This window comes from Panthera pardus, unplaced genomic scaffold (assembly GCF_024362965.1).
Source record: "Panthera pardus isolate Hobbes unplaced genomic scaffold, ASM2436296v1 HiC_scaffold_16, whole genome shotgun sequence".
In the NCBI taxonomy this organism is placed as follows: domain Eukaryota; kingdom Metazoa; phylum Chordata; class Mammalia; order Carnivora; family Felidae; genus Panthera; species Panthera pardus.
Window position 1 is genome coordinate 45,735,689 of NW_026526721.1, and position 26,726 is coordinate 45,762,414.

Here is a 26,726-nt window from a genome sequence, read left to right on the forward strand (position 1 = left end):
TTCACATATGAGAGTTTATTGGGGATAATTAAAAAGTGTTAATTAGAAATTAAGAGTGGTTTTGAGTAATATAAAATCAAAAGACTTGATTAGGTATCTGGGGTGATTTATATGAATATATAATCAAATAACAATGATAATGGACAGTAAAAACAGTAATGCAATATTAATTTACTGTCTTCTTATTTAACCTATTAATGCCTTAAAGGAACTGAATGATGTATATCATTAATATCAAAGACAGAGTCCATTTTTCATTCAATAGAAAAGATACACAAGATTTTCTGAAAAGAGTAATAATAACACTTTTGAAACTGAACTGCTGCTGTTTTTAGAGACTTTCATATAAACTGTATGTTTTTATTCTCAGTTCTGAAAAACAATTCACTGTTAATATATTCAATTCTAAATATGTATGTACTTAAAAGCCTTTTTAAAAAATCTTTCTCAAAATTATTTACTATATACTTAATGCCCTTAAGTGTGTTTGTAAAAAAGAGAAACACTGTCCCTTCATATTTGTTGAGAAAGTGCCATCTGAAATAGGGAACAGACATTACCATTCGATACCAGTTTTCATGACCTTTGATTGTTTTTTTTTTCCTTTACCTATTCTCTCATGGTAGTAATCAGCCTGAGTGGATATGATGGAGACAAACAAGACACAGGTGACGCAGTTTGTTCTCACAGGACTGACAGATCGTCCAGGGATGCAGGCCCCCCTGTTCCTGGCGTTCTTGGTCATCTATCTCACCACCATGGTGGGCAACCTCGGACTGATTTTCCTCACCTGGAAGGACCCCCATCTTCACACCCCCATGTACTTATTCCTTGCTAGTTTGGCCCTTGCAGATGCCTGTTCCTCATCCTCTGTGACTCCAAAGATGTTAATGAATTTTTTATCTAACAGTCACATGATATCCCTGGTCAAATGCATCACCCAATTTTATATTTTTGCTTCCAGTGCCACCACAGAGTGTTTCCTCTTGGTAGTGATGGCCTATGACCGCTACGCAGCCATATGCAACCCCTTGCGTTATCCAGTGGTGATGTCCAACCGACTCTGTACCTGGTTGATAAGTGTGTCATATGCGATTGGTTTTCTGCATCCCGTCATTCATGTGGGATTATTATTTAGATTAACCTTCTGCAGGTCCAATATAATACCTCATTTCTACTGTGAAATTTTGTCACTATATACAATTTCTTGCACTGACCCGTCTCTTAATGCGTTGGTGATTTTTATTTTTGCTGCTTGTATACAAGCTTTTACTTTTACGACCATCGTGGTGTCTTATACCCGTGTCCTCTTTGCCATCCTGAAAAAGAAGTCTGAGAAGGGCAGGAGCAAAGCCTTCTCCACGTGCAGCGCCCACCTGCTCTCTGTCTCTTTGTTCTATGGCACTCTCTTCTTCATGTATGTGCGTCCTGGGTCTGGGCCAGATCAATATCAGGATAAAATGTATTCATTGTTCTACACGGTTATAATCCCTCTGCTAAACCCCTTTATTTATAGCCTAAGAAACAAGGAAGTTTAGGTGCACTGAGAAAAGTGATAAAGAAATAAATATTTTTTTTGGGGAAAGCTTTCATTATTCCTTATGTTTTCCTCTGTTTAAATAAAGCATAATGTGGGGTTTGCACATAGTGGGGATTTAATCTATAATCATTAAATGAATGAATAAAAAATTTACAGTAGATAGACTTGTCTTCATCATAAGTTGTTGTGATCATCAAAATAATTAATGAGCATGGTAAAGACAGGCTCCATTTACTTTGTGTTATTGTTGTTTTTAATCCATCTTCAAAGACAAAAGTGAAACAGAAATCTCCAAATTACTGTATCTTTGTAACGTGAAGAGCTTTGTGTTTCCAGATATTCACACTTCAAAACTCCTTTGAGTTTATAGTTTTTACAGGAAGACTCATCCTGTATAAGCCCTCTTTTTAAAAAAGACTCATGCCTTTTTAAATAATTCTTGAATGGGTACTTTTTCAAAACCTTGTCTTTAGTAGTTATTTATAATTACCCAAACAATATGAAAACCAAAGTAATATTGTTAGACTGAATATGACAATATATAATGTATTGAGGCATTTAAAATGAACATCTCTACAAGGTTTAAAAGTAATTTTGCAAATTATATTTGTATTGCAACCATTGAAAAGTTAAGAAATTTAACAATCATATATTTAAGTGAAAGTAATTTTCCTGCAATGTAATGAAAAGTCCTAAATTCTTTAAAATGTCCACCTTTTAATTTATCAAGCACTCTCAATAAGCATCTTGCATCTGACACACATATGCCAATTGAATTTTTTTTCTCCTGTAATTGACAACTACCTGGAATAGCAGATGTGCTTGATCAAATCATAATTATGCAACTTAAGTGACTTTTTCTTTATAAAAACTATGTATGTGTTCTGTCTGACCCTGTTACCATTTTTGAGTTCCTGAGGTAATTACATATGGCTCTGTGAATATTTTAGTCAAAAATAAAGGAAAAGGTAGGTAGTTTGACCTACATTACGTTATTGATAGAGCCGATTTTCATAACCCTTAGATGTCTCTTACAGGGCATACAAGGGCAAAGGAGCATATAAACCATGAATAGTGACCCTAGTGCATTCTGGGGGGTAAAGAAAAAGAGTAAAGTATTGCTATATACATGGCACATTTCTCAGATCCTAGCCTATTATTTTGATTTGAGGATATAAACAATTTGTTGAGTCATCGAACAAAAAAGCACGTGGTGTGGCCAAGTGGCTCCAGCACAGTGTGTTTGGGGCTCAGTTTTCCCAGACTCTGCTCCTCTCATTGCATCTGAGCTCTGCCTTCTGCTGTGTGGGCTCATTCGAAGCAGGTTGCTCCCTGTGGCTGCAGAATCTCTGTAGGAGTTCTTGCCTCCACTTCTCCACACTCAAGGCCAGCGGCAAAACTCTCTCTTTTTTTCTATGTGCCACACAGACTATTTTAAGTATTGGCTGTGTACAATTGCTATCTGGCAATATATAGATGTTCTCTGCCTCCTTTATACCTCTATTATTTCAAGGCAGCGTGGTGCCTGAGTCCACGCTTTTAACCACTACCCTATGCTGCTTCTATACGACTACAACGTCTTACATGAGACCTAACACTAGTGGCTGAAGAGGCACACAGAAGGAGATGGTACTAGCCAAATCACTGACTGCTTCTTCCGCTCCACAGTGTGCCCTGTGGATAAGAGAAGGAAGTAAGCCTTCTGATGTGCTTCCTGGATTCTTCTTTTACTGTAAAGCTCAGGTCACCATGCTAGGTTTTCCCCAGGAGATTGTGAGTTCTTTTGTAGAAACTTTTATGTTTTATGGTTTTATATTTTATGTGAAAGACGGTTTGGAATCCAACTAATACTACATAATCCATAAGAATGACCACATCTCAGGTGCTTCATAGTTCAGCTTACAGCATATTGTAAAACTGAGTAGTTCTTTGTTACATCACACTCTGTCGATAACAACTAACAGAATTAAAGACTTAATGTCACCAATAAAGTCTTGCCCATCTGCCTCCTCACCCAGATGGTATAGGCCAGTGGTCCTCACTTGGTTATCACCTCAAACCAAACAGACTAGAATTTTTAAGATGGGGTTCCAGGCTTCTCATAGTTTTATAAACCTGTCTAAGTGATTCTAATATGCAGTCAGTGTTGACAGTCACTAGAGATAATTATCACGTGAAACTTGGCAAGCTTCCGATGAAGATTAGATGATAATTGAATATAGAAACTTCTCTGTATGACTATTACAATGACTGTTTGCCAAAGTGGCCACTTTATGAGAGTTTATCCAATTTTTTATCAAGTTTTTATCTTTATTTCTCCCCATTTCTTATGGCACCAAGGGAATAATGATAGATGTCACGTATATTGCATACTATGCTTTTTTATTTAAGGGAGTGGTTCTCAGTCCTTGTTGGAGTCACCTAAGGTCCTTAAAAATTAAGATTCTCTGACCCAGTCTCAAGCCAGTGAAGTCAGCTTCTCTGGAGATGTGACCCAGCTACTAGTATATCTTTATCACTCCAGGGGATGCCAATGTACAGCCCAGGTTGAAAACTACTGGCTTAAAGGAAAAGTAAAATCTTCATATGGTCTTGATTCTTTAGTTGGATTTGGAAGTCTGACACAATTATCCATATTCTAGTGAATATGGACCTGCAGTTTGCTGTCTGAAAACAAGTTCATAAATAAACAAGTAATAGATAACACTAATTTCTTTCAAATTCCTACCAGATAATGAGTTTGGAGAGACAGACTATGCATATCCAGACAGTTCACCAAAAGTTAGCTGCAATTATTTCCTAACAAATATTTCTTTTGCATTAATAGAGACCCATATTTCAGTAGATATTTTACATATGTTGGACAGTTCTCCATTCTTGTCCATATGGTAATATGGTATGATCAATCCACTGAATGTCAGCTAGGCTCTTACAAAGTGTCTACAAGGTAAATACTTTATAGAATTGGAGTCTATAGCCTCTATATAACACCTAAAACTGGTTTAGTTAAGCAGAAGAGGGGCCAATGTCATGGAGATTTTTCACTTGAGGTTTTCATTTTTAAGCTTTCGTGTGCATGAACCCACAGGTATTGTATTCAGCAGATCATTGGCTGGTTTGAGGTTCTGTACTATTCACAGGTATCCCAGGCAATTCTGAGGCAGGTGGGCCTGGACTACATTCTGAAACACAAAGCTCTAACACTCATCATGATCATATTAGGTTGTGATTTTGATTTCTTCTTAATAGGAAAGTCTACCGGCTATTGTCTGAATGTTTGTGTCCTCCCCAAATTCATACTTTAAAATCTCATTCCCCAAAGATGATGGTGTTAAAAGCTAAGGCCTTTGGAAGTTGCTTAAGTCAGGCGGTGGAGCCTTCATGAATGGGATTAGTGTCTTATAAGAAAAGGTTTCAGAGAGATCCCCAACCTTTTCCTCCATGTCAGGACATATTGAAAAGACCCTGGCTATGAATCAGGACGAGGACTTTCATCAGAATGCAACAATACTGGCAATACCTTGCCAGTACCTTGATTTTGGACTTCCAGACTCCAGAACTGTGAGAAATACATTTCTGTGTTTATAAGCTACCCAGTCTGTGGTATGTTTTTACGGCAGCCTGAATGGACTAAGGTACTACCTCCTATTTAAATATTACTTCAAGACTTTTAGAGTATATTCATCTGAATTATCCTAATTGATCCTTTCAGTCACTCTGGAAAAATAGAAGGGAGGTGGTATTTCTTCCATTTACATGTGAGGCAGCCTGGAGTAGTGGAAAAGCACAGTGTGTCAAATCAGATCTGGTATTTTATTCCTGAGTTTTAGATGAAGCTAAAAGTGACCACAATAGCCTCCATGAAATCTTGTAGGTCATAGACAGAAGAAAACAATGAGTGTCTGAGGATATTTAAATGGGCAGTGCCTTAATTTCTTCATTTGTATAATAGAGATTATAATATGCATTTATGTCCCTATTCAGCTGATTGGGTGAGACAATATATGGGATGGTACATTACACAGCATAAATCACTATACAAATACAGGTTTTGTCTTTATGAGGAAGTTAAGATCCAACTTTTCTAAAGTGATATAATCAATAAAGGGCTATGCTAAGACAAGAACCACTGTCACAAACTGTCACAGGTTGCTGGTGTGGCCACTCCAGAATTCTTTTCATTATATAAGAAGGTAATGTAAGAAATGGCAGGTGCTCCAATATGGTTGAGATAGTTTATATGAATATGTCTTTGTTGAAAGTAAGATACAAAAAAATATATTCTTATGATAATGATTATTATATATTTATTAAACACACAAATCCAAAAAATTAGTCTTAGGAGACCCTAGGAGACCTACAAAGTGTGAGAAACAGGAACCATTGGACAAGCCAGAATTTGGAGTAATTTACATTTATGTTGAGGCATCTTTTTCCTTTCAAGGAAAACCTCTGACCAGGGTCTACCATAACAGACACTTAAATATATTCTTGGAATGAATGACTAAGCTATTCAAAGTAAGCCTTTTAAAATCACCAACAATTTGCCTTCAAGAAGGAAGGTAGAGTCGTGAACTTCTGGCAAGGTCAAATAAGTCTAAACAACATTTAGATATTTGCTTAAATGTTTCTTTAAGATTTTATTTTTAAGTAATCTTTACACCCAATGTGGGGCTCAATCTCACAACCCCAAGATTACGAGTCACATGCTCCACCGACTGAGCCAGCCAGGGGCCCCTAAATTTTTTTATAATAAATTTCAGAACATTTCATCTTAATTTCCTCTTTTTTTTTTGTAGTTGTGTCAAAGTATTCCAGCCAAAAATGTAGAACAAATGACAGAACTAAAAATTATTATTTAAAAATCCCTAATAATATAATTGGTTCTGGCAAGAATCATCAAAGGATGCTAAGACCTTAGCTAAAAAAATGAATGGGGACCTGGATAGTTTTACAAGGTGCAAAAGTATCATATCTTTAGTTATTTGCCAAATGTAAGGGAAAATACATAACTTTACAGTAAGGAGATCTGCCTGTTAACCCCTTAACCCAGGGATTACCCTGAAATCCACCAACAGTGACACAAACAGGCTTACTGTACTTCCTGATGTTACGCAATATGAAATTCGTATTTATGAAGAATTTTTGTCAAAATGTTTAATCAAGCCTTTAGATATAAATTCCACTGGGAATAGAAAAATATAAAGAGTAGGAGAATAAGTCAAACAAGGCAGCTAGACAAATCCAGAATGAAGAAATTCCACAAGACTATTGAACAATTGGCCCACTCTCTCCACGTCATTTCATAAAGGGGAAAAAACAAATAAGAAAACCATGATGATTAACAACAACAACAACAACAAAGAAGTAAATAAAGGGGGAAAGAAATGATACTTTTGGATTAAAAGAGTCTTGATGAATACAACAAACGCAATGTTACAAAAATAATTTGGTAACAACTGGAGAAATTTGAGCATAGACTGCTTATTTGATGGTAGTGGAAGTATAGTTTCATTTTATCTAATATCAAAATGGAATTGTGGTTAGGGAAAAATGTCCTTTGTTAATGATGCAGTGTGGAATGTTTAGTTATGAAATGTCATGATATCTGTAATTTTCATTAAAATAAATGTTTCCCTTTAAAATGTGTTGTACCTATAGGTTTTTTTCTTCTAGAAGATGTATCTCATTTGCTCAACATAAATCACTACTTACTGGTCTCTGTGCCAACCTGCAGATGAGCTAATTATAAAAGTATTTTATGGGGGCGCCTGGGTGGCTCAGTCGGTTAAGCGTCAGACTTCAGCTCAGGTCACGATCTCACGGTCCGTGAGTTCGAGCCCCGCGTCGGGCTCTGGGCTGATGATGGCCCAGAGCCTGGAGCCTACTTCCGATTCTGTGTCGCCCTCTCTCTCTGACCCTCCCCCGTTCATGCTCTGCCTCTCTCTGTCTCAAAAATAAATAAACGTTAAAAAATAAAAAAAATTTATATATATTTTATGTACAAAGTTAAACTACCATTGTTACAAACTGGCAACATGACAACATATACCACAATTTGCTCACCCCCAAACCATTCTCTAACAAAAGAGCTTAGCTGCTTTACTTATGCATAACTAAAATAACTAACATACACAGTTACCTACTATTTAATGAGCCCTTCCTATCTGTCAAATACAGTGTTAATGGCTTGACATTAACTCTCTCATCTGACTCTTGCAACAACCTGGTAAGTGCACATTTTGACTTCATTTTGCAAATGAGATCTCAAAGCTTAGAGAGTTTAAGTTATTGATGAAAGACATAGAGACAACGCCAGATCTGAAACCAAAGTCTATGCTTTCAAGCAACTTTGCTACTCTTCCTCCCCATGTCTAGAAGTGGATATTTAAATTTAAGTGAATTTGTATCCATAGTGAACCTTGATGACATCAGGAATAATTTCAGTTATTACAGCTAACTTTATGATATATTGCAAACTCGGTATGGGACATCTCCCTTCTTTATCATTTTTGAAAAAAATTTTTACAATAATCTATTTGTTATTCTAGATGAATTAAACATTTCTAGTTAAACTATTTCCTTATTACTTTGTTTAATATTTCATCCAATTTATAAATTAATTTGGAAAAATTAATGCCTTTACTAGATCAAATCTTTCTGCTTAGATAAAATTATGACTTTTCACACATTAAACAGATTTTTATGCCCTTCAGTAGTTTTGCATTTATACCAAATACATATAGATCAGGCATATTTCTTGCCAAGTTTAATCACATATGTATGTATACACACACACACACACACACACACATATATATGCGCATCTGTATATCTATATATAGATACATAGATTTTTTTCAAGAAATATATTGGGAATTTTTTTAGATTTTTGACAATTTGAAAAAACTCTCAGATGAACTTCATAGTCTGGAAATATTGAAAAATTAAGAAAAAGGTATGTCATGAATGCATAACATATGTGATACTAGTCTATTTTATCATACTACCATAAAACATACAAAAATCTATATAAAAAGTTAAAGTTTATCGAAACCAACACACACACACACACACACACACACACACACACACACACACACACGTAGAGTCTGCACATGGCTATACTGGCAGTTGAGAGAAAGCAGCATTAAGTCACAACTACATAAAATTAACTGTGGTAATACTGTACCACTGTAATAATTTCATAGTCGCCTTCGGCTGCTGTTGCAATGAGCTCATGTTGAGTACCTGCTTACACAACTTTTGAGGCTAATCACCTCTACGTAAGCAATTGGTTTTTCTAGCAAATTGCATATTGCAGTATAAAGTGATCCTGTAGTTCTCACGTTTTTCTCATCATATTTAGTGCAATACCATAAACCTTGAATAAAACTATGGGACACATATGAAGTGCCATTAGTGGTTCTGTTAGTGTTCCCAAAAGTCAGAGAAGAATCATGACATTACAAGAAAAAGTTGAATTGTTTAATATGTGTGGTAGATTGAGGTCTGCAGCTGTGGTTGCCTGCCATGTAAAGATAAATGGATACAGTATAAAGGACCACTATGAAAAAAAAAAAAAAAAAAAAAGAAAGGAAATTCTTGAAGCAATCACTGCAACTACCCTAGCAGACTCACAGGTACAAAAACCTTGCATTTTTTGCAAAATACCTTTTAATCTCATATTAAAAATGTAGGTTTTATGTGGGTGCAGAATTGCTGTAAGAAAGGCATAGCTATAGGCTCTAACATGATTCAAGAGAAAGTGAAGTCATATGATAACTTAAAGCAAAAGGAAGGTGAAAGATCTAAAGTTGGAGAATTTAATGCCAGCAAAAGATGGTTTGATTATTTTAGAAGGACGTTGGCTTAAAAAAACATCAAGATAACAGGAGAAGCAGCTCTGTCAACTAAAAGGCAGCAGAAGAGTTCCGGGATGCCATTCAAAAAATCATTGAGGAGAAAAGATGACTACCTGAATAGGTTTTGAATGCAGATGAAAGGGTCCTATTCTGGAAAAAAAAAATGCTATAAAGGACATTTATTAGTAAGGAAGAAAAGCGAGCACCAGGATTTAAGGCAGGGAGAGATGGGCCAAATCTACTGTTTTGTGCAAATGCCGTTGGGTTTATGATCAGGACAGTCCTTATCTATGAAGCTGATGACCCCTAAGCCTTGAAGGGAAAAGAGCAATCCCAGCTTCCAGCCTTTTGGTTGTACAAGAAAGCCCAGACAATAAGAACAGTTTTTCTGAATTGGTTCCATCCTCGTTTTGTTCCTGAATGCAGGAAGTACCTTGCCAGTAAGGGATTGCCTTTTGAAGTTCTTCTGATGTTGGACATTGCCCCCAGCCAACCAGAACCCCGAGTTCAACACTAAAGACATTATAGTGGTCTACTTGTCCCCAAACACAATGTTTCTAGTTTAGCCTCTAGATCAGCGGTTCATAAGAACCTTTAATGCTCATTATACACAGTAATATATGGAAGGGACTGTCAATAGTTTGGAAGAGAACCGCAATAGAGAGAATATCATAAAAGTGTGGAAGGATTATACCACTGAAGATGCCATCATTGTTACAGAAAAATCATGAAAGCCACCAAGCCCAAAACAATAAATTCTTGCTGGGAAAACTGTGTTCAGATGTTGTACATAATACGATTTATGACAGAGTCAATCAAGGAAATCATTAAAGAGGTTGCGGATGTGGCAAAAAAGGTGGGGCATGAAGGTTCTCAAGATACGGATCTTGAAGAAATTCATGAACTAATACACACCACACCAGAAGAATTAACAGAGGATGACATGATGGAAATGAATGCTTCTGAGCCAGTGCTAGACGATAAGGAAGAAGACGGCAGAAGCAATGCCAGAAACAAATCAACACTAGACAATCTGGCAGAAGGTGCTGATTGATTATTCAAGACTGTTTTTGAGTTTGATGACATGGACCCTTCTATGATATGAGAACTGAAAATAAAGCAAATGGAGGAAGAAGGATTGGTACTGGGTTAGAAACATTTTGAGAGGAATGAAAAAGCAAAAAAGTCAGAGAGAAATGACAATGTATTTTGGTAAAGTTACACTGAGTGGGCCTGCTTCTCCCACAACCTTTTCCACCTCCTTCACCTCTTCTGCCTCTGCTACCTTTGGGCCAAGACCAACTCCTCCTTTTCTTTCTCCTCCTGAGTCTCCTCAGTGTGAAGACAAGGATGAATACCTATATGATGATTTATGTCTACTTCATGAAGCAAATAATCATCATGCCATACAGTTAAAACAAAACCTATTTTATGTGTGTGTCTTCATGTGAGAAATTTAGTAACCACACAGCACGAACTGTATGAGATATTTTTGTATCAACTTCATCATCAGCAACATCGCCTATGTATTCATCCTGTAGATGAATACAAGTGCAAGTCTTGTATGGGAGCAAATAGCCTAACCTTACACAGGTGTAAAGTGAGTGATATGTAATACAAAATTAATAAGGTGTTAGTTTTATAACTTTGCTTTCAAAGAATTACATCATCATACAGTATGCCTCTCTCTCTTTCGTTATTGGTAAAAACTGTTGATAAGAAGTTCCTATTATCACAGGTGTTTTTTTTTAAATGTAACAATGTTTCCAATACTGTATTATGAATATAGCTGTAATACGGTATGCCATAAAGAACTTATAACAATTAATTCATTTAATGTATGGTCTGGGCCACCATCAGGGAATCATATTAATTATAGTAGACTATCATAAAGCAATCATATTGCTGCTTCTTTGTAACAGTGCATGAACTGTATTCCTGTAAATAAATATGAATTTCTTTTTCACAGCTTTTCATTTTTGATATCTAGTGTTAGTAACACATATAACGTCTACAGTGTTTTGTATCCTAAGACAATATTGATGTAGGTACTGAGAATTCATCTTTCAGAGGATGTAAACTTACGATACTGATACAGTACAGTACTGTAAATGTATTTTCTCTTATAATTTTATCAATAATATTTTCTTTTCTCTAGCTTACTTTGTTGTGAGAATATAGTACATAATACATTTAATATACAAAATATGTGTTGATTAAGAATTTATTTTATTGGTAAGGCTTATAGTCAACAGCAGGCTATTACAGCAGTTACATTTTTGAGGAGTCAAGTTATACACAGATTTTCACCCACACAGCTGATTGGTGCCCCTAACTCTCACGTTGTTCAAGAGTCAACTGTAATGATATAGAAGACTATATATGGTATACATTAAGTTAAAAATAGCTTATGAAAACTTATGTATAGCAGAGCCATTATTTTGTTTTAAAATGTTCATAAAAATTATGCATCTATAAATTATGTATTTATAAGTATACATAAACATTAACTACATGCATGGGTAAATAATAGGAGAAATATACACCAAAAAGTTAACTGTATTTATCAGTTGTTACTGAGATTACAACAATTTTGTTTCTTTGTGCTTTTCTATGTTTTCAATTTTTTTTCTGCAATTAACTTGCTTTCATTTTCAGAAGAAACAAGCTATAAAAATAATACAAATAAGCATGTTAAAAGTGATTTGTTGATTAGTCTATAATTCCCAATAGATTGAGTTCATTCCACAGGGAATCTTTTGGTGGCATTGAGGGAGTTTCCACATTCTCTTCACAAACAGGTTTGAAGATGGGAAGAAATAAATATCTTTTCTTCCAAACTGCATTTTTCAAAGAAAAATAACATGAGACAAACAGTTGTGTTTGACATTTTTGTTCTTGTATCTTAAGAGTTCTTCATGAAAATTTATATCTTATGACATCTCTGCATCTTCTTATAAGAAGTGGGTGAGAATACAGTGCTTTATTTTATTGTCATTATTCTTTCCATGAAAAGTGATAGAACATATCATTTTAGTAACAAGCGTTTCTCATGAGCTGTCAAAATATCTTCAAATTTTTTTGAGATGATTTATCTATCAAATGGAACAGAAAAGAATCCTGACTGAATAGCTAAATAAAAATGTTGTTCATCTCCTTCAACCCCTTGTGGATACAAGGCTATGTATCTACAGAATGAAGATTTGAACCCATGCTATAATATAGTCTGTGTGCTTCACCACTATGCTATGCCACCTACTAAGTAGCTAAGATGAATTATAGTCTCATAGGCTGTGGGCAGAAATACACCTCAGAAATTCCAATGCTGTACAAAAGAGAATCTTAAAACGAAGGTCATACAGTGGCTTAGGCTTATCACTTAGTAATTTAGAAGTAGAATTGAGACTCAAGCTTTTAAAATTTTGTTACATTTCTGTTAACATTTATTTTGCCAGGATAATGAATTATAGAATCAATCTGTTTTATAATTTGTGTCTTTGAAAGTAAAATTCATTCTGACCTTTATATTATTATGGGAACTTCACAGAATCAGTTAAAAGTTAGAAATTATAGTTAAGGGGCTTTTCAAGTTTTTTAAAGACCTTTAAAGGGAGGTTATGCCTTCCCCTTCAGTGTGGTTCTTGTTGAGATATTAGTTTTCTAGAAATATGCAGAAAAGAGTTCACCACATCTGCTGAGAACCACACCTCACTGTTGTGTTCTTGGAGGGGTATAAAATAAGGATAATCTTGTACTTGCAGTGGTTTGACAGCAGTGCGCTTACTCGACGATTACTGTCAATGTGACCAGCCTCTCTGTTGGTGTTTCTCCATGTCTAAAATAAATCCCAAATTTTCTCTTTTCCTATTTCCAGTGAAAATGAAGAACTGCTTTCCTCAAAATAGCCTCTCTTTTAAAGTGGAAAAACTCCAGGTGTCTTTTTATAGAAAACACCCCAATTCTTCTATATATTTTTACGGTTCAAAGATTATTTTCATTAGAGCTGAATTTTTCACAAATATTGTTATTCTTCCTTTTGAATTACAGAGTGAAAGCTTTGAGATGTTTCAGCCTAGCACACACTTAGGGAGGGAATCTTCAGCTACGTCTATACAGAATTGATGTCTACATTACAGAAGTATACATATGTGTTGGAATGACAACCACTTGGGTGGTCTTGTCATAAAACCCTGGGGACTGCAAATCCAAGATTGGTAAATATTGTCTTGAATGGTTGTATACTTCATTAGCTGTTTATTAAAGGGTCGATCTTTTAGATGCTAAGAGAGGGTGCTGAATACATAAAACATATTTTATGTTCAGACTTGTGCATAATTTATCATTCATGAAATGCACTGTGATGGTGAGGACTGAAGCTTTTTCTTTGGGGTCTCCACAGGATTCAGCCTTCTCACTTTCTTTCCAGGCTTATGGAACTCGTGGATACATTTTATTTTGGAGCTCTTATCTGCCTTGACTGCTGTCTTTATGTTAGTCATTACCTATTACTGTGGTTCATCTTTTCTCATTTGATTTGCCTTTTAAACAAAATTTATAATTTTTACTATTTAAATTGAATCCACCTTTTCAAAAACACTGGTTATTTTTCCTACTTTGGGACCATTTGTAATGTTTCATTCCACCCTGACTGATAGTCCCGTTTGTAATCCCCAAAAGTACAGGAAAAGAAAAAGCCTTCCAATCATTTTATAATTATGAGCCTCTGAAATATTAAAAACATTCTTGGTTAACCACATAATTGTCTACATTGGCATGTTGAATGGGAGCTCTTGGATCTGTTCCAAATGTGCAAATAAGCTGGCTAGTGTTTTTGTTTCTTCTCTAGTCTTGAAAGAGTGATTATTTTAGCATCTTGAGTGCAGCACCAGAATTAGAAGATCTATGTGTGACTGAGCTAAGAATGATAGTGCTGTAATGTAGAAGGCACTAAATACATATTTATTGACTGAACGCATATGTTCACATCGGACAATTTATTGGGAAAATTAAAGATTCCATTAGAAATTTGGAGTGGGTTGGAAGAATGTATAATCAAAAGGATCTGTTAGGAATTTGAGGAGATTTTGATGAATATACAATCAAATAACATAATAGTAATGGACATAGAACAGCTGAAATGGGATTGTAACTTACTGTCTTATTAGTCTATACAGTAATATCTTGGAAAAAATGATATATATCACCAATACCAAAGATAGAGTCCAGTTTTCATTCAATAAAAAAGACACGAAGGAGTTCCTGAGAAAAGGTGAAACTACATCTGAACCTGAACGAGTGTCTCTATCATCCTTCAAGTAATACTATACATATTTTAAAAGCCTTTTTATCAAGCCTTTACTTCTTGAAATTATATTTATTATCATTAGTATGTTTTAAACAAGAGAAGCTCTAAGCTTTACTATTTGTTGAGTAAGGGCCATCTGAAATAGAGGAATATGACTTTGTCATATAATACCAGTTTTCACGATCTTTGTTCATTTTTTCCTTTATTTATTCTGTTATTGCAGGAAACAGCCTGAGTGGATATGATGGAGGCAAACAAGACGCAGGTGACGCAGTTTGTTCTCACAGGACTGACAGATCGTCCAGGGATGCAGGTTCCCCTGTTCCTGGCGTTCTTGGTCATCTATCTCACCACCATGGTGGGGAACCTCGGACTGATTTTCCTCATCTGGAAGGACCCTCATCTTCACACTCCCATGTACTTATTCCTTGGCAGTTTGGCCTTTGCAGATGCTTGTTCCTCATCCTCTGTGACTCCCAGGATGTTTGTCAGCATCTTAGACAAAAGTCAAATGATATCCCTCTTTGAGTGCATGGCCCAGTATTATTTTTTTGGTTCCAGTGCCACCACAGAGTGTTTCCTCTTGGTAGTGATGGCCTATGACCGCTACGCAGCCATATGCAACCCCTTGCGTTATCCAGTGGTGATGTCCAACCGACTCTGTACCTGGTTGATAAGTGTGTCATATGTGATTGGTTTTCTGCATCCCGTCATTCATGTGGGATTATTGTTTAGATTAACCTTCTGCAGGTCCAATATAATACCTCATTTCTACTGTGAAATTTTGTCACTATATACAATTTCTTGCACTGACCCGTCTCTTAATGCGTTGGTGATTTTTATTTTTGCTGCTTGTATACAAGCTTTTACTTTTACGACCATCATGGTGTCTTATACCCGTGTCCTCTTTGCCATCCTGAAAAAGTCTGAGAAGGGCAGGAGCAAAGCCTTCTCCACGTGCAGCGCCCACCTGCTCTCTGTCTCTTTGTTCTATGGCACTCTCTTCTTCATGTATGTGCGTCCTGGGTCTGGGCCAGATCGATATCAGGATAAAATGTATTCATTGTTCTACACGGTTATAATCCCCCTGCTAAACCCCTTTATTTATAGCCTAAGAAACAAGGAAGTTTTAGGTGCACTGAGAAAAGTGATAAAGAAATATTTGGGGAAAGCTTTCATTATTCCTTAAATCTCATTCTGTTTAAATAAAGCAAAATGTGTCCCTGGGTTTTGCATGTAGTGGGGACTTTAATCATTAAATGAATGAATAAAAAATTTAGAGTAGACTTTTCTTCATCATAAGTTGTTGTGATCATCAAAATAATTAATGAGCATGGTAAAGACAGGCTCCGTTTACTTTGTGTTGTTGTTTTTAATCCATCCTCAAAGATAAAAATAAAACAGAAATCTCCAAATTACTATGTCTTTGTAATTTGAATGAGCTTTTGTGCTTCCAGATACACACATTTTAAAACTTTTTGAACTTATATTCTTTTACAGGAAGATTTAGCATATGTAAATCCTCTTTAAATACTGCTCAAGCCCTCCTAGATAATTCTTGACTAAGTAATTTTCAAGATTTTATAGATATAAATATCTTTGATAGATGTTTATAACTATGCAAATGCTATGTGCACCAACGTAATACTGTTAGACTAAATATGACACTAATTCTTCTTGAGGCATTTAATGTAATATATCTGGGACGTTTACAATGTTGAATATTAACTTGCATTTGCATGGAATTCAATGAAAGATATGAAAATCAAGCAATTAATTACTTAAAATAATATCTTTTCCTGCAATATAGTGAATAACTCTGAGTTCTTTAAAAATTTCTTTTTAATTTATTGAGTAATCTCACTGAGAACCTTGTTTCCAGAACAGATATACCAGTTGAATACTTTTTTCTCCTGTAATTGACAACTACCTGAGGTAGCAAGTGTGCTTGATCTTTTCCTTACAAATGTTACCTGTGTTTTCCATCTGGCCCTGCAGCCTCTTTGGTCTCCTGACTTTATTACGTATGGCCTCGCGAATACCCTAGTGAAAAGCAAGAAAAGATAGCCCCATATACATGACACATCCCTCTAACACCTGGTCTATTATTTCGATTTGAGGATAGAAACAATTTGTTGAGTCATTGAACAACAAAATCCGAGGTGGGGCCCACTGGCTTCACTACCGTGTGTTTGGGGTTTGGGGCTCTGTTTCCTCAGACCTACTCCTCTCACTGCACCTAAGCTCTGTCTTCTGCTCTATGGGCTCATTGGAACCACATTTCTCTCTATGGGTGCCAAGCATCTGTTAAGTTTCTGTCTCCACCTCTCCACAGTCAAGGCCAGTGGCGAAACTTTTTTTCTTTTTAAGTATTGGCTGTGTATCATGGTTATCTGTCAATGTATAGATGTTCTCTCTCATCTTTATTTTTTCTAACAGAGTTGTCACTAAGGTGGGGTGTAACCCAGCAGCAGATTGGTACATTCTTCTGTGGTTTTGTCAGCACGGGTTGATACATAGCAGGACTGCTATCTTCACAGGCCCCCTGGTGAAACAGCCATAGCGAGTTCCATGGTCCATGGGGATAATTTTTTTTGCAAATGTTAAGCTATGCAATTTAAATATCCCATTTTATTGTGTTTGTTTTCATGGTGTTTAAAGTTGGAAAAAGCTAGTACTTGACTTTTTAGAGATTCTTTAAGAGGAGACTTTCTAAATTTATTTACTTCCTTTTCACCAGAGATATTCCAGGTTTGGTGAATTCACCTCTTCTTGTTTTTCTTATTTTTTTGTTTTTTTCTATGACTAGAGGGTCTTAAACTTGCTACTTTGTTACAAAGAAGACATGTCATTAAAGGGGACAAGCTCACCTCTTGTGGACCTGGGAGGTTAGGGGAAAGACAGAAGATGGCAATAGTGAAAGAAGAATCAGTCTTGCAGGTTTTAATGTCTCCCTCTGGAGAGGACTGGGATTTGGAAGGCAGGGGGCAAATTGATAGTATGAAGTAGTGTGTTTTCTATTGCTGTTTTAACAAATAACCATGAACAGTGGCTTAAAACAATACAGATTTATTACATTAGCTCTGTAACGCAGAAGTCTGACATGAATCTCATTGAATGAAAATCAAGGTGTTGGCAGGGTGAATTCCTTTTTGGAAGCTTTGGGTGAGACTTTACTTCCTCCCCTTTTCCAGTTCTAGAAGCTGCCTACATCCTTTAACTCATGGGCCCCTTCCTGCACCTTCAAAGCCAGTAGTGTTGCATCTCTCGGTGCCTGTCTTCTGTAGTCACAGTTTAGTCTTTAGACTCTGGCTCTTCTGCCTCCCTCTTCCACTTTAATGACCTTTGTGATTGCATTGGACCTCTCCAGATAATGCAGAATAATCTCCCTATTTTAAGGTCAGCTTATGGGCAAATGTAACTCTACCTGCAAGATTAATAACTCCTTTCATGCAACCTAACATATTTACAGGTTCATATCTTTGATGGCCATTATTTTGCCTACCACACAGACAGCCTTAGAAGAGAGGAACTTCTTCCTAGATTGCCAGTTAGGGCACTGGAAAAAAATTTTCTTGCTCTTCTCCTTCCTTATTTGGCTACATCAAAATGAACTTCATCCTGAAGTGTGTGAAGGCAGGAGAGCCTTGATGTTTAGCTTAGAGGCTGCTTCCCCTCACTGCATTGCATGGCCAGTACCTGGAAATTCCTGCAAATCTGAACCTGGCTGGGAGACGCACTCCTGAAAAGTAATGTTAAAGAATGGACTAGGGCATGTAGATAGAGGGTATAATAGACACCCTAAGAGAGTTAGGAGAGGCAGAAAGCCTTTCAGGATAGTCAAGCCCTGTTCCATTCAAGAGAGACCAGATCACAAGTTCCCACAGGCCTTGACTTCGGCTGCAAAAGCTGAACAAATGAACAGTCTATAAGAGTGTGAGGATATTAGTAGGACAGAAGGTCCTAGGGACTTTCCTTCCACTCCCAACATGTCACATGCTACCTCCCCCCCCCCATATTTTTATAGGCCATCTCAGAGACAAAGATGAAAAAGATGTAAATTAATTTCTTTTCTGCCATGTAGTGGTGGATATTCTATACCTATTCCATGGATTGTTCAACAAATCATTGACTAGAATTACAGACCTCAGTCATCTCCAGGCTGAGGACATGACCTCATGATAAAAAGAATGGGAGATAGCAAGTTAACAGCCAAGCAATTAAGTCCCCTTCTTGGACTCTGAATGTTTGAGTGTCACTTTTTTCATGAGAACAGCCCAATTCCAACAGTGATAACTCAGTTCACAGAGGTAGCCTGGGACATATTTGTGAAGACCAGATGTGGGAGGACATGACCAGAGTCTCTAGCCAAGTCTAAAAGAGAGCCTGAAGCTTGTCAGGCAGAAGCCAAGGCCAATGTGAGAAATCTGACGAAATTAGCAAGTGAAGGCATACTAATCGTCCAACAATCAGCTCATCCAGCAACTGTTTCCACTCAAGCCAGACAGGTGAGGCATAGATGGGGCTACAACTTGGGAGTGGGAGTGAACATGTGGGAGAGAACACTCAAGAGAAATAGGGGTTGGGGTGAAATTCTACACTTTCTGACACCTTATCAGAGACAACTGCTTAATCTCCAGATATTTCTGACCCACCCTATATTTAGACATACACAAGGGTAGCCTTGCTGACCATGTAGCTGAGATCCCTGGAATAGAGACAGGTTAAATACAGGGGCGGGGACAGCTTCCTAACAGGAGGAAAGACTTTCATCCAATATCTAGGTTTACTTAGCCAAACTTTGACAGTCTGTAACACAGTCTGTAACACAGAAAATCAGATTAAGGACAGAGGTCTTCTTGCAAGTGGGTAGATCCCTCAAAAAGAGTCTTTTGAGTGGAGTAAAGTTTACTAAGAAGAGAATGTAATGGGTTGGGAAGACAGAAGGAAAATTTATTTGGGGGACATTTTGTAGAACAGCAAGCTGGTTCATTTATATTGACACTATCATGTTGATAAATACTCTGGATACATTTCCAAAGCTCATGTACTCCATAAAATGGCAGGTAAATCCTACAAAAATTGTATATTGGCAGTGTATAATTATAACACGTGGCAAAATAATATATTTTAAAAATTCTTGGTTCCTAGACAAAGAACAGCTATAGCTAGATTTGATAGAGAGACCAGATTATCAACTGGAGATCCTAGCTTTTTCTTAGAATATAGGTTATACGGGAATTGGGTTTGACTCCCTTGGGAAAATGCTGAAAGTATTGTCTATGTGGGAAGAAGGGTAAAACAGGCAAATGATAATCAGAAACTGTAGTAGAATCAGTGGAAGAAACTGTTAGGTGATCACCAAATCCATTTTCTTTTCATCCTAGACACACAGCCTCTGTCTTCAGTTGACTGTAGTAATGTGATTGAGTTTAGGTTTGCAAGTGGTGTGTATCACTTACATTTCTGGCTCATAAGCACCTCACATTTGGAATCTCCTGTGCTTTCCCCTTCTAGCTTTATCCAAATGAAAACACAAACCCTGAAAGAAGTCATGTGTGGAAGACGCTTGAGTGACAAGTTGGAAAGAGTATGGGACTCTGAATCATCAAATGGAATGGAATAGTTATTTAATTAAGACCATGTGCTTCATACTTATCATAAAGGAGAACTAAACTTCTATTATGTCGATCCACTAAAATATTGGCTATTATTTGTAAGTGTAATTAGTGTTACTATAAATTTTATATATATATATATATATATATATATATACGCACACACACAATGCAAAAAACAAACAAACACCTCTTCAATTGTATACAGTTAGTTATTGGGTCTACTCCCTCAGTGTAGGGACATGGATATTTAGGGTTAACAATTTTAGTTGTTAGTCAACGTAGAATGAGTTATTTATACATGTCAAGTGGGGAGAGTGTGTGTGTAATGGATGATAGTGAAATGGTGTACACATTATAAAAATCAGTCTGGTGTCAGTGTGGAAAATGGACTGGAAGCCAGTGTTAGCAGATGCAGATAGTGTAGTTATGAGGTCACTTAATAAGCCCAGGCAAGAGATGAATGCATCATGGATTTTAGGATTAACTGTACAAATAGAAATTGTTGGTTTTAAGACATCTCTAGTACATAAAATCTAGAGGCCATCATCAAAAACATGGAATTGAGGGAGAGGCTAGTTTCAGGAATATGTTTACGGTGTGCACAAATACTTATTTGGTGACCCTATTCCCTGAGGCAGGGAACATTGGAAGAATACCAGGTTTGGGAGTGGAATAGAGAAAGATCTTAATTTTAGATCTGGACATGTTAATTCTAATATACCTTTGGGATTTCCAAGTGGACAAGTAGGGAGTTGGATAGCAGGATCATTAAAAGACATAAGAGGAAGGAAAACAAGCTTATTCAAACTCCATTCAGTGACGTTTTATAAATATACCCCTACAGTGAACCCTTAAGACACAATGTGTGCTTTAATTGTTGTAACTAGTTGTGTATAGATAATTTGATGATTAGTTCACAAGGCCCACTAGAACAACTTTGACTTCATTCTACTGGGAATCCTTTGGAAGCATTAAGGGAATTTCAGATTTTTTTAAAGAACAGATTTGCAGATAGAAGGAAGAAATGCTATCTCCCTCCAGTTTGGAGTTTCCAAGGAAAATCAATGCATAAATAATACTGCTTCATTTCTGTACCTTTTGTGTTACTTCAAGAAAACCAGGACATTTCCAATTTCCCATGACTTACAGGAAGTAGGTGAGAGTGCAGAGATTTTCATAAACTTCCTTAATATAATGTTGTAATATGTCTGTATAATAACAAACACCTAAGTAAGAAATAAAAATCCTAGACAGGCTTTTTGCCTTTTTAAATAAGCAATGACAATCTAGACAGAAGCAAATGTCTGTCTGGACATGTATTTTTCAGTTAGAATTTTTACTCTGTAGATAACACATTTGGGGAGAAGTTTTTAAATAATAAACTTTGATTAATAGAGAAATAAAAAATAGAGAAACTCAATAATAGTGACAAAAATTCAGGGTTCATTTCATCTTGTGAAGTTTTCTTAATTGAGACATAAGCTATAAGCTCAAATCTAACTTATTTGTAATTTTTTCAGAATGAGAAATTCTGGCTTAAGTTTTGTGTCTGAGTATAATAAAAATTCTTTAATTTCATGAAATCATGAGTAGTAACCTCAAAAGTCTCATGAAATCACTGGTAATAACCTCAAAAGTCTCCTTGTATTACTTATCACATACCTCTTGAGACAAAATTCACAGAGATTACTAATTCTTGGCCAAATTACACACTGTAGGAACTAAAACTAGGAATAACTAAAACATTTGGTTATTTGAGGTTATAAAGAAAGTTGGTCCAGGTTATGCAGGGCAAAAATCTCTTAAGTTCTTAATTTTCAATTAATATTTTTCCCTGTGTTGTACATATTAGGGTTCCTTGTGAGTATATATTCAAAAGTAAAAATTCTTAAACTCATGTTTTTAGTGAAGATAGAATAATATCTCACAATCTAAAGGCTCTTTAGTCCTAGTTCTACATTAGACAAACTCAGTTTTTCTAATATATTCTCATGGTAAAAAAATTTTATGTTCCATCAGTATTGAGAAATATGACTATAGAATTATTAAAATGTTTTTTTCATACAGGAAAATAATATAATCTGTATACCTGAATGTATTTATTTTTCTTTTTATGGTAATCTAAAGGGATCTATATTCACTGGAAAACTCTTTTTTAGAGTTCTTTCAGAGACTACCAATCATGAAAAAAATCAATGTCATTACTTCATGCAGACAGCAAATGTTATATTCACAACAGTGACTAAACAATAAGTATGCAGAAATAAATTTAATAAAAAAATTACTAAAATTGCAAAAAAAGTCTAAAAAACTCTGTTGTTCTATTTGAATCCCTATCTTATACAATTACAGATAACTTTGGAATATATAAAAAAAATCATATCTACTCTCAATGGCCAGTGGTTGGCTCCCACTGACAATTTCCAAAAGAAAATGCTAATTTCCATGAAGTCTATTTCTGTACAAAAATTTAGAGATGATTAGATCTTAATTTTACAATGTAATTTTCAGTGCCAAAACATCTCCTTGAAAAAGAAAACAATAGGATATCATCATTCTAGTTTCCTTTCTCCATTAACATGCTGGAGACTATTCTTTCACTCATCTTTTTATGTATGTACATTGGTGTATATAGATATATGCAAAAATAAATCAATTACATAACTTCATGTGAAAGAGATCATAGTATGTATGTTGCTGTTCTCACAGAACTCTTTTTGTTTGTTTGTTTATTTATTTTGACAAAGAGAGAGAGAGACAGAGTGGTGCAGAGAGAGAAAGTCCCAAGCAGGCTCCGCACTGTCAGCTCAGAGCCTGAGGTGGGGCTCAAACCCACCAACCGTGAGATCATAATCTGAGCTGAAATTACGAGTTTCACCACCTGAATGAGCTACCCAGCCACCCCAGAACTTTTACTTTGATTTCTCTCTTTCTCTCTCTTGTGCTTCCCTCATTTCTACCTCTACTCTTATTCCAGAAAACCCAGTGCTATAAACTTCATTTCTATTATCCATATATAGTTCTTAAAACCTCTGTTAGATTGAAAAGGATTTTCATTAAGTTTACTTGTTACTTTAGGCGAATAATCAATTATCATTTTTATTATGGAAATTTCTGCATGTATATAAAAGTAGACAAAGGTAAAAATAAACAAAATTACTAATTAAATGAGAGGATCTCTTACAAATATATTAGTTACACAAAAACTACACTGCTTTTTATGATTCTTTTGTGACTGTTTCCACACTTAATTCTTTTATTTTATTGACTGGCCAGGTCATTTTCTTCTATGGCAGAAGAAAATAAGACACAGGTGATGGAGTTTGTTCTCATGGGACTTACAGATCTTCCAGGGCTGCAGGTCCCCCTGTTCCTGGTGTTCTTGGTCATCTATCTCACCACCATGGTGGGCAACCTTGGTCTGGTTGCTCTCATCTGGAAGGACACCCACCTTCACAACCCCATGTACTTATTCCTCGGCAGTTTGGCCTTTGCAGATGCCTGTACTTCATCCTCTGTAACTCCCAGGATGCTTGTAAATTTTTTATCCAAGAATCATGCGATATCTCTTTCTGACTGTCTGGCTCAGTTGTACATTTTTGGTTCCAGTGCCACCACAGAGTGCTTCCTCCTGGTAGTGATGGCCTATGACCGCTATGTAGCCATTTGCAACCCTTTGCTTTATCCAGTCATGATGTCCAATAACCTCTGTACTCAGTTCATTGGAGTTTCATATTTTATTGGTTTTCTACATTCAGCAATTCATGTGGGTTTGTTATTTAGATTAACTTTCTGCAGGTCCAATGAAATACATTGTTTCTACTGTGAAATTATACAACTTTTCAAAATTTCTTGCACTGATCCTACAGTTAATACACTTCTGGTTTTAGTCTTTTCGGCCTTCGTACAAGTCTTCACTTTTACGACCGTCATGGTGTCTTATACCCGTGTCCTCTTTGCCATCCTGAAAAAGAAGTCTGAAAAGGGCAGGAGCAGAGCCTTCTCCACGTGCAGCGCCCACCTGCTCTCTGTTTCCTTGTTCTATGGCACTCTCTTCTTCATGTATGTGCGTCCTGGGTCTGGCTACACTGAAGATCATGATAAAATTTATTCTTTATTTTACACAATAATAATTCCTCTGCTAAATCCTTTTATTTACAGCTTGAGGAACAAAGAGGTTATAGGTGCCTTGAGAAGAATAATGAAGAAATAAATAGTGGCCAGACAATTTTCAAAATGTTTCTGTTTTACCTTCTGCTGATAAAAGCCCCAAGTCCTATAGATAAGTCACGACTCTGCCATTTCACCAGAAGGCTAATGGTCAGGGGACTCCATAAGCTCTGTGTGAAGCATCCCAGCTTCCGATTATGCTTTCTTGGATATGGGTCCAGTTGGGGACATTACCTATATAATTATCTTACTTAGACACATTGCGCTTTATTTTTATCTGAACATTTAGCTTTTGCAAATTAGTTGTTTTCTAGGGCCTTCCAAAATTCCAGATAGTTACAGAAAATTGGCATATAGAATTCGTCATTTAGTTTATGAGTGAGCCCAGCCCATTGCTCTGGACCTGCAAATTAATAAGGCTTTGTTGTTTTCTGCCATACCCAGTAACTCTGGTCGACTGATAAAGTAAAATTCTGCTTCTTGGCAAAATGAAAAGTTCTACAGAAATTTGCAGATATCAGGAAGAAAATGGAAGCTGGCATGAGTTAAAGAATGAAGTAACAAAGTTACTTACAGCTCATAGTTATAACTCCATAGCTATAACTCCACATACAGTATCAGGGATACTACATATAGCATGATATTCAACAATTTATAAGCTTAGGAATATTTGAGTGCAATAAAAAGCAATTTCAGAGATTAGCCTTGTGGTTGCATTACTTTCCTATCAGTTTTAGTAGAAGCTGACTGGGCAGAGGCAAGGAGCCTGGATCAGAGACAAGAACCTCACTTAGGATGTAGATATGGGTGAAAACTGTGTCAGTGAATTCTCTCCTACTGATTTACGTCCAATTCAGGGACATGATCACTTAAAGCATATATATTTTTAAATTTATTTTAGACTTTTATAGACATAAGTGATTCAACTCTTCTTTTGGCAAAACAATTATATTCCTTGAACAATCTGTTTTTTTTTTTTCTTTTTTGAGCACATTCACTTAGGAAAAGCCATTATTGAAAATAAGAATTAAGTTGAAGAATGAAAATATGCCTGTTGTTCTAGTGTTTTTAAAACACATTAGATCTTGTCAATAGTTCCAACAAATAGACTAAAAGTATTATCTAAAAATGTAGGCATATGATAAATATCTCCTATCACTTAAATTTATTTCTCATACATTATTGGAAAAAGTCAATGTGTTTGTATGGTCTTAAGACTAATTCTGGTTGGTCCCCAGTGACAAAAATTTCTTTTAAAAATATTCCAGATGATTAAGTTTATTCTCTTTAAAAGCCACCTGTACTTATAAGGCAGTTTTCAGCAATTCCACAGTTTTTGTGACTCATTTTGCAAACACTGTAAACTAAGTCTGTTTAACATTTTTATTTTCTTTTAAAGTAAAACCTCTTTTCTAGAATTTACTATTGGTCTTTTTAAAGTAATCCCTAAGTACTATTTATTATTTATGTAAATGAAATATACTTATTTCTTAATGAACGTAGATGATACATGTTTTGCTTGAAGTATCTGCAAAGGCAACTATGTGCTATGATATTTACACTCTTACTATCTTTATAAGTGCACAAGTAACAGATGATTTTATCAAGATTATTTTCAATAATATCCCAGGTATTATGTTGTATTATCTTGGAAATAAAGGGTTAAGAACTGAACTGTAATCTTTTACTCCAGTTGGAGGACCTTCTAAGGAACTGACATTTATACACTCTTGCAATGCAAACTCAATAGATGCATTGACTTGGGATAAATTAGGTTCTTGCTGAGGTTGGTATGAACTGATTGCTGATCCAAAATGTTTCTAAGTATGTTGTACATGAGGCATGTCAAGTATATCAAGATTGTTTACTGTATAGACTGTATTTTATGGAATGCAACTGCACTAAAAAATGGACTTGAGGCAAACATCCGTCTAGGTGCTAGGTTACAAGCAAGTTACTTAAGCTGAGAGACTGTCAACCTTGCACGTTCCCTGTGCTGAGTGATCTATACTTAGATCAGTTTGCATTCAGTAAATGAAGCTTTGGAAACTCTCGGGGTAGCCAAAGCTTCTGTCATGTTGCTGCTATGCATGCTGCTGCTTTACTTGTTCCATATTCTTGCTTAAAGCTAAATGAACTTGGGCAATAAACTTGGGTAAATAAATACTGTAAGCCTATTGCATCTTGTGAATTTGACTGTCATTCTACATTTGAAATTTACTACA

General features: G+C 36.0%; 3 protein-coding genes across 3 annotated transcripts; all 3 read left to right on the forward strand.

Annotated features, from left to right (window-relative positions):
- Window positions 1-644: 644 nt before the first annotated feature.
- LOC109266249 (olfactory receptor 5AC1-like) lies at window positions 645-1,538 on the forward strand. The gene has a single exon (XM_019448095.2). It carries the CDS (start codon window positions 645-647, stop codon window positions 1,536-1,538), a length of 894 nt encoding a protein of 297 aa, XP_019303640.2.
- Window positions 1,539-14,951: 13,413 nt separating this feature from the next.
- LOC109266213 (olfactory receptor 5AC1-like) lies at window positions 14,952-15,899 on the forward strand. Its single transcript, XM_019448076.2, has one exon. It carries the CDS (start codon window positions 14,952-14,954, stop codon window positions 15,897-15,899), a length of 948 nt encoding a protein of 315 aa, XP_019303621.2.
- A 7,721-nt stretch (window positions 15,900-23,620) lies between these two features.
- LOC109266250 (olfactory receptor 5AC1-like) lies at window positions 23,621-24,544 on the forward strand. Its single transcript, XM_019448096.2, has one exon. It carries the CDS (start codon window positions 23,621-23,623, stop codon window positions 24,542-24,544), a length of 924 nt encoding a protein of 307 aa, XP_019303641.2.
- Window positions 24,545-26,726: the final 2,182 nt, after the last annotated feature.